This window comes from Bison bison, unplaced genomic scaffold (assembly GCF_000754665.1).
Source record: "Bison bison bison isolate TAMUID 2011002044 unplaced genomic scaffold, Bison_UMD1.0 scf7180017864356, whole genome shotgun sequence".
Lineage (NCBI taxonomy): Eukaryota > Metazoa > Chordata > Mammalia > Artiodactyla > Bovidae > Bison > Bison bison.
In genome coordinates this window covers 3512665-3521887 of record NW_011494928.1, presented here as the reverse complement: position 1 = coordinate 3521887, position 9223 = coordinate 3512665, and the positions used below count along the sequence as shown (strand labels likewise).

The following is a 9223-nucleotide window of genomic DNA, read 5'->3' as shown; positions in this document are numbered from 1 at the left end:
GCAGGGATCCAGACAAACCCACCGCAGGGCAGGCCTCTGTTTAGGGAGCGAGGTGCCGAGAGACGATCTCCCACAGCGGACGGCAGCGTCTCAGGTCCGTGTCCTCCGCTGAGCCGGAGCAGTGCTGCGGACATGATCCAGAGACGGCTATCATGTTAACGGAAACGTGGGCGTTATCTGTGTTTTCCCAGCAGCCCCCACTCCCTCAAATTTGCTCAATTCTCAAACCAGTTTGCTCCTGGATAATTAAAAGTAAGGGCTTCCCAGGTGGCTCAGTGGTAAAGAATCCACCTGCAATGCAGGAGACACAGGTTTGATTCCTGGGTCAGGAAGGTCCCCTGGAGAAGGAAGTGGCAACCCACTCCAGTATCCTTGCCTGGAGAATCCCATGGACACAAGAGCCTGACGGGCTACAGTCCATGGGGTCACAAAGAGTCTGACGTGAGTCTTAACAATCAGTTAAGACATAAAAATATATATCTGGGCCATTACCAGGCCAAAGTTAACTCAAGTCCCACCTCCTCTTGGAAGTGATTCGCAGCGTTAGATGGCCTGATGGGTCTTCTTCAGATGAGCTGTGGCCCTCCTCCTCCTCCCTGCATCATGTTGTAGCTCAATCATGGGCTAAATAGACTTTTTTATTTTTATATTGGTTTAGCCTTTTCCTTTTTTAATTTTTTAATTGAAGGATAATTGCTTTACAGAATTTTGTCAGTGTCCTACAAAGGAGGTTATAACCACTCTTTGCTGATGTAATAACAGGACCTCTGCTTTTTGTTCACTCCCTCCCACAGCAACACCTGGGGCAATTGTGTGTGGCCTCCTGGGATCTGGGGGAGGCGGGGAGGGAGAGGGAAGGGGAGGGGAGGGGAGGAGCAGCAGGCAGGCCTCACTCCTCTCCTTTCAATGTTCAACCAGAGCTGCTTGCTTTTTATCTCAACCATATATGTGTTGGGCCTCAGCCTATGATTTCTTTTGAATGTTGAATCCTGCTGTTGAGCAAAACCCATTGAAAACCACTGTTTTAAGAAACTGGGTATGAAAAGGAAAGCTGAAATAGTGATTTAAAAGAAGCTTGCTTTGCAAAGCAACTATACTTCAATAAAAAACAAAGGCAAAGAAAAGAAGTTTGCGGACTTGACAAAATGATCCGGAGAGGCAAGTGCACTGTCAGTCCTGGACATACTCCACGTTCACGCTCTCTTGACTGTTGCGTGTGTGTGTGTGCGCTCAGTCGTGTCCAACTCTCTTGTGACCCCCCTAGACTGTGGGCTCCTCTGTCCATGGGGCTTCCCAGGCAAGATTGCTAGAGCAGGTTGCTGTTTCCTTCTCCAGGGGATCTTTCCAACCCAGGGATCAAATCCTGAGACTCCTGCACTGCAGGCAGATTTTTTACCACTGAGCCACACTGGAAGCCCCTTGACTCAGTTAAATTTTAAGATAATTGTCATCTAGATCTTTGTTTCCACATGCAATTTCCAATCATGTGTTAACCCTGAAGAGAATGAAGCGGCATTCAGATGTAGCATATTTAAAATTTTTGCATTGTTTGTATTTGCATTAGGGATATAAAGGTTTTAGAATTTGTCCATGGACTGTTCTTTTTCTAAACACAAATTTTCTTTGCATCTTCTAAAGATAATGTTTCCCATCTTCTAAAGATAACACTGAAAAATATCCTTTGTGTCCAGGATAGAAATCACTAAATAGTTTAAGGAATGACAACTTGGGTTGTTTTCCTCACGTGGAACTTTGTCCCCACTGATGTTCTGTCATGAAACGTGGTTTCTGTGGCCACAGTGCTACTCAACACCTGCATGCTCACAAGAGGCAACGCTGGAAAGTGGTAAAAGCCAGAGCCGGTAATCAGAGGCTGGCGTTTCTCTCTTACTCACCATGATTCTAGTAAGTTCTTAACAGCTTGAGTCCTAGGAACAAGGATACTAGCCATGCTGACTTCCCAGGCTTGTTCTGGGTAGAAATAAATAATTCTCTGTGAAGCCTTTTTGCAAATATCAAGAGCTCTACAAATCCACGTGGCTGTGTCACTGAAGTGAACAGGGCTCTTCATTTCCCATGGCAATGACACTCATCTAAAGGACATCGTGACTTATCTCTCTGCATGTGGAGATTCAGTTTCTTCAAAGAGAAAAATAACACTATAAAAGCTGTAGGGCTTACCTGGAATAATGACACAGGGATTTTTCATAATCTTTATATAAATGTCATTTTTAAAGAAAGAAAAATGGATTATCACTCTTGTTTATTTGTAACTTGAGTTTTATTGTTCACCACCATGCTATTACTCCTCTATACAGACTTGGCATTTGCATTTTAAGTCCAAAGAATGTCTCATTTCTTTATTATATTTAAAACAGAGGTATTACAAAGGAGAAAGTAACAACGATGCTTTCTATTTTATATCCATGAAGTAATTAGTACATGAAGCAGTAATCTTTGGCACATGTTTTAAGCATGCACACAGTATGTTCCACATTTTTTTGCGTTAAAACAGAAAGACATTACAAAGATGAATGCAGAAACAGTAAGCTCTATGGTTTTTTCTTTCTAAAAGAAATTTTAGGATATTTACATAGTTTAAAATACTTAATATTTTTCATTAAAAAAAAAATCCTTGAACTTTCAAACCTAGTACAATGGAGCTGCACTTCATGTGTTTATTCTTAGAATATAGTGCAGCCCTTTCCCTCATCATGTGTTGTTACAGAGGAAATGGGTTTCCGTACACATTAAAGTGGGAAAAAGCTGCATGTTTAATTCCAAACAATTCCTTAAACTGGAGGAAACCAGTCTCTTTTGAAGTAGTCATGTTTATTTTATAGTAACTCTGTAGCTGAACAATTTATTATGTTAATACAGAAATACAAAGAGCTTTATCAAACAAAATACTTACTGTTTTCTAGCTGCCTTACAGAAATGATTTACTCAAGAAAACAGAACAAAATTTCTCAGTTTCATTAATCAGCTTTGTAAACATTTTGCCAGAGCTTTGTTTTCCTGGGGTGGGGGAAGCAAATAAAAACGTTTAAAAGCTCATATATGTCTATCTTGTTTTAGCTTGGTGTATTTATTAAGAGTAAATTCTGTGTGTCTTTGCAGTTCATCAATATGTGTATTTAGAAGTTTTTCAAGTTCTTTTGCTCGCTTCTCCTCCTCCAGAAGGAAATGCTGTGTGGCCAAAGAAGCCGGGAAGGATATATCTGGGGGAGACTAAAGAAAGAAGAAAAAGTTAGATGAGGAACACAAGGTCTTTTACAATCTTCGTGTTTCTTGGTATGACAAACTGTCAAACACTGCAGCTCTTAATGAAAAATATATCTTAAGCTGAGCTCTCCACACCAGTGTGATGTAGTCACTGCTAATGAAGTCCTCAAGGAACAAATTCAAAAACTGGCTTAAAAAGGGGCTCACGGCTGCATGCAGTGAGCCAAGTGAGGCGGGATAAAAGCATGATGTTTGGTAGGAGGGTACATATTGTCTGTCCAGTTGCAGCTGAGATCACCTCAGTGATGAGTGCCAGGCTGCACCCTTCATGTGGTGTGGAAGTGCTCAGTTACCTGTGACCTGTCTAGTGCTTATTTACACACACACACACACAAATGTGTGACAGGAATAAGGAGCAATGATAGATAATTTTACAGTGCTTCGTTCAAAATTAATGTTTTAGGTTAATTAAAAAAATAAGTTGGGGAAATTTTTACTTTTGGTTTTTAGTTCTGCAGCACCCCCAGACTCTTCTTCAACTTTTGTTTTATTGGAAGAGTGGGATTTTTATAAAGCCTAAGAAGAGTCCACGATCGGAACACTGTCCGCAAGCCTGGTCTTTGGCAGGGGCGTATGGACTGGGGCGGGGGCGGGGGCGTGCAGCAGCTCACAGGGCAGCCCCAGCGCAGCTTCCGGGCCAGGTACCCCGTCTTCACTCAAAGAGAATATGACAGTCTGGGGGGCGTGGGACGCTGCTGTTGATCTGGCAAATACATTCTTTTTAATACTCAGTAAGGAGGAAGGTCAGAAGTAGCTAGCATTCTTCTGGGACAGACAACATCCATGTTCTCGCCCCAACATGATGTTTTATGCTAACGGTGCTGTCATAACACACTCTGGAGGAGCCTGGATCAGTTGGACATTCCAAAGACTGCAGATACAGTAACACGAGCATCGTGCTAAGATATGATGAGCAAGAATTGGTAAGCATGCTGAAGGCTTGGAAAGACAGAGGTACTTCAGAGAGTTAAGAGGGAAACCCCAGAAGCAATTCAGGGCTTGACACTCTGTAGGTGTCTGGAGATATGGAGCATGTCAGGACATCTTTTTAAGCACAAACTAATGTACCTTGTACTTCTTATCACTATGAAAGAAGCATAAGGCTTGGTAGGTCTCTTCAAGTTTCAGAGGCAGAATGTTCCACTCTGGGGAGGAATAATCTGAATCATTTATTATGTGACACAGACGGCTGTTTTGTTTGTTTTTAAGAAGGGCCCAGAGCAAGAAAGGGCTCTGCAGTCAGTTGGGAGTGGGGCACAAGCTGTCTTGCTACTTGGGTGAAATGACTTAGCAGATTTCATACTAGAAGAAGTTGTGGTAGAGAAAAATTATGGTAGGCTCTTTGTGAAGCCTCTGGCAAGTTTCAAAGGAAAGCTGTATTACAACCCCTTAAGCCATGCCATCTGCAGCAGAACATTGTATACTATTTGCAAGACAGTTCCTGTCATGCTCGTGAGTCCTGATTGAGACAGAGCATCTAAGAAGCAGACAGGATGACTTGACCTAGTCTCTGACTTGGCTATTCCAATAGAATTATGCATGGGCCCACTACCTCCCTTTACCCAGGTTCATCTAGCTACTGTTCCTGTTCAATGTCTGATCTGCTTGCAATAGAGACCAAAGCTGAGCTCCTGATATGGCACCATCCCTCAAGGAGATCAACCAAACTCTTGGTGGCAAACAGATTACATCAGGTCCCTCAATCCTTGGAAAGGGCAGAAAGGGCAATATGCCATCCTTACCAGAACTGACGTGTATCCTACAGTCTGCATCTCCTGCCTGCAGGGCCTTGGCCAGCACCACTGTCTAAGGGCTCACAGAGTAACTGATTGATTGACCTGAGATCCTGATTAATAATAAACCTACTTTACAGCAGAGAAGTATGGCGGTGAGGGCATGATCAGGTGTCCATTGGTTCTACCACATATGGCATATTTGTCTGCAGAGGGTGCTAACCTGATAGGCTTCCTGAAGGCACAGCTGAGGCATCAGCTTGTGAACCATATCCTGTGAGCATGGCAGCCATTCTTCAGGATTTGGTGTGGACTTTAAACCAATGGCTGTCACAGGCTACTGTGTCTGTAACAGTGATCTGGGAACAGAAGGGAGGACGTAGGAACGGCTTCACTCTCTGTTCACCCTCTTGGAGAATTTGTACCTTCTCTCTCTGTCTTTAGGCTCTGTTGGTCGACAGGTCTTTGGTGTCAGAGAAGGAAAGCGTCTCACCAAGTGAGACCGTGGAGTCTCCGCAAACTTAAAGCTTTGGCAGCATCTAGTCACAGGATTCTCCATGCTGACAAGTCGGAGGCACAGAAAAGAGGTGCGATACTGGCAGAGGCACCTGACCCCAAGCATCATCAGGGGTGAGACCGTTACTACACGGGGGCAGCAAAGAATACATCTGGGACTCAGGTAATCCACGGAGGGGCTCTCTCGGTGCTCTCACGCCCAGTTTTAAGTACAGGTGCCAAAGCACATCCTGCTAAGGGCACAGGAGCCAGGGGCTTACCCCCCAAGGCCAGCCATCGGGACCAGCAGGAGTGTCGGCCGGGGGGAGGGAACCTAGAGTGGGTGAGGAGACTGTGAGCGTCAGTTAAGGCCTCAGATGGCACCAAGGGCTACAGGTTGTTCCAGTGACCCTCCTCCCGTAAGTTTTCCCAGAAATTATGACCAGTCAGAATCTTGGAGAAGCTAGGCCTGAATGGCATGAACAATGTGAAGAGAACATGGATCTGAGTGGTTCAAGCAGGGGCCATAATGGACGCTGCCCATGCCTACCCGGACCCCGCCCATGCCTACCCGCACCCGTCACCAGGCTGGCATGTCTACCTTCCAGCTGCCCTGGGTTTTGGCTGCTAACAGCTCACAGGTGGCCCCTTCTCTGCAGATCTGCCCGTGGCTGAACTGGAGCCTCCTGCCTCACCTGGGAAGTTGCAATCCCCCCTCTTGTCAGGGGCAGTGACTGATCGACATGCGGGTACAAAACACCAGTGGGGAAGATGGTGGTGTAGACAGGCCCTGAGCTCACCTCCTCTCACAGGCATATCAGAATCACAACTATCTGCAGAGCAACCATCACAGAAAAAGACTGGAATCTATCAGGAAAGATCTACAATGAACGACAGAAGAAGGAACCACAACAAGACAGGTAGGAAGAGTGGATCCATGATATAGTGAAATCTCACACCCCCCAGGGAGGCAGCTCACACATGGGAGAATAATTAAACTGCAGAGGTTCTCCCACAGCAGAGAGAGTCCTGAATGCCACACTAAGCTCCCCAGCCCAGGTTATAGCACTGGGAAGAGGAGCCTCCAGAGCATTCGGCTTTGAAGGCCATCAGGGCTTAACTGCAGGAGCCCCACAAGACTAGGGGAAAAAGACTTCACTCTTAAAGGGCTCACACAAAATCTCATGTGTACGAGGACCCAGGGCAAGAGCAGTAATTTGATAGGAGCCTGGGCCAGATCTACCTGTTGGCCTTGGAGAGTCTCCTGGAGAGGCAGGGAATGGCTGCAGCTCACCCTGGGAACAAAGACATCGGTGTCAGACATATTGGGAAACATTCAACTGCACGAATGCTCTTGGAAGCGGACATCTTGGATCATTAGCGCCAAGACCTGGCCCCACCTAACAGCCTGAATGTGGCAGTGCTGGGACACTTCAGGCCAAACAACTAACTGGGGGGAAACACAGCCCTACCCGTCAGCAGACAAGCTTCCTAAAGACTAAACGACACACAGCCACCTGTGGATACACCTAGACAGGGCCTGGACCACCAGAGGGCCAAGACCCAGCTCTACCTACCAGTGGGCAGGCATCAGCCTCTCTTTCTAGAGAGCCTGCACAAACCTCTAGACCAGCCTCACCCACCAGGGAGCAGACACCAGAAGCAAGAAAACTATAATCCTGTAAGGCACGCCAGACCTTCCTGGGACTAGCTGGCCCTGGCCCTGACGACTAGGAGGTTAACACAACCTCCAGACACCTTAGTCCCCATACCCAACGGTATCATGAACTGCCTCCCTGACAATGATCTGAAATGAGCTCTGGGATCCCTGGGCCCTGCAGCCAGACTCCAGGAACCACATCTGCCTGACAGTAGGCAGGCAGTAACCCCAGGATCTGGCTTTACCTGCCAGTGAGTGGGCAAAAGCCTCAGTCTTTGGGACCCTGATCCTGCCCACCAGTGAGCCAGCACTAGCCCCAGCCTCCCTAGGATTCCATAACCAGGCACTTCACGACCATGCCCCATTGAACAGCAGCCAGCAAAGTCTACACAAGACAGGGTCTGGCAACCAACCAGACTAGGGACTGACCAAGCTTCCTGGACACCCACACACCCTGCCACAAGAGAAGGACGCAAGCAGCCCTCTCAGGGGGAGCCTCTAGCTGGGGTGACAACAGGGGAGTGTACTGCTCAGACGCAATACGACGCCTTCTCCAAGGTCAAGCAATGTTAACTGACCTACTATATGCATAAAAATACAGATAGCAACTTAGACAAAATGAGCTGGCAGAGGAGTATATTCCAAATGAAGGAACAAGATAAATCTTTATAAGAAGAACTAAGTGATGTGGAGATAGGCAATCTACCCAAGAAAGAGTTAAGAGTAATGATCATAAAGATGCTCAAAGAACTCTGGAGAAGAATGGATACACAGAGTGAGAAATTAGAAATTTAGAGTTAGAAACTATAAGTAACAACCAAGCAGAGATGAGTAATACAATAACTCAAATGAAAAAATACACTACAAGCAATCAACAACAGAATAAATGATTCAGAAGAATGGATCACTGACCTGGAAGACAGAGTAATGGAAATCACTGCTGTTGAACAGAAAACAGAATTAAAAGAAATGAGGACAGTTTAACAGACTTCTGGGACAATATCAAGTACACTAATATTTGCCTTAAGTCCCAGAAGGAGAAGAGACAAAAGGGACCCAAGAAGATGTCTGAAGAGATAATAGCTGAAAACCTCCCAAACCTGGGAAAGGAAATAGCTACCCATGTCCAGGAAGTACAGAGACTCCCAAACAGGATTAACCCACATAGTAACACACTAAGACAGATAGTAATCAAAATGAAAAATTAAAGAGAGAACACTAAAATCAGTAAGGGAAAAGCAACAAATAAAATGCAAGGAAATTGCCAAAAGGTTATGAGCTGATTTTGCAGCAGAAACTCTGCAGTTCAGAAGGGAGTGGCAAGATATATTTAAAGTAATGAAAGGGAAAAACCTACAACCAAGAATACTCTGCCCAGCAAGGCTCTCATTCAGATTTGATGGAGAGAGAAAAAACTTTGTAGACAAACAGAAGCTAAGAGAATTCAGTACCACCAAAGCAGCTTTACAAATATTAAAGGAACTTCCTTAGGCGAAAAAGGCCACAACTAGAAACAAGAAAATTATGGAAAGAAAAATCTCACTAGTAAAGGAAAAGATAAAGTAAAGGTAGGAAATCAGGGAGGTTAAAGGACAAAAGTAGTAAAATTATATATTTCTACAATAAGCAGTTAAGAGATACACAAAACAATTAGATATAAAAATTATATTAAAAATATGGTAACTGTGAGGGAAGGAGAGTACAAATGCAAGGCATTTTAAATGTGTTTCAAATTAGAGATTAGCAACTTAAAACATTTATATATATATAACTATATGTAAGGACTGCTATATATGTGTATATATATATGTATATATAACTATATATATATAGACTGCTATATTAAAACCTCATTGTAACTACAAATGAAAAATCTATGATAACAATACACACAAAAAAGAAAAAGGAATCCAGTCATACCAGTAAAGATAATCATCAAATCACAAAAAATAGAGGAAATAAAAGACGTATAAAAACAAATCCAAACAACTAACAAAATGGCAGTGAGTATCAATATAAATATCAATATCAATAATCACCTTAAATATAA

At 44.2% G+C, this 9223-nt stretch overlaps 1 protein-coding gene across 1 annotated transcript in view; it reads right to left on the bottom strand.

The window, feature by feature from the left end:
* Positions 1-2262: 2262 nt before the first annotated feature.
* CCDC67 (coiled-coil domain containing 67) overlaps positions 2263-9223 on the bottom strand; it is a 140206-nt gene continuing 133245 nt past the window's right edge. Inside the window, exon 15 of the mRNA XM_010855167.1 lies at positions 2263-3231. Within this exon, the coding sequence (XP_010853469.1) occupies positions 3055-3231 (177 nt within the window). The 3' untranslated portion in view covers positions 2263-3054. The remainder of the gene's footprint in view (positions 3232-9223) is intronic.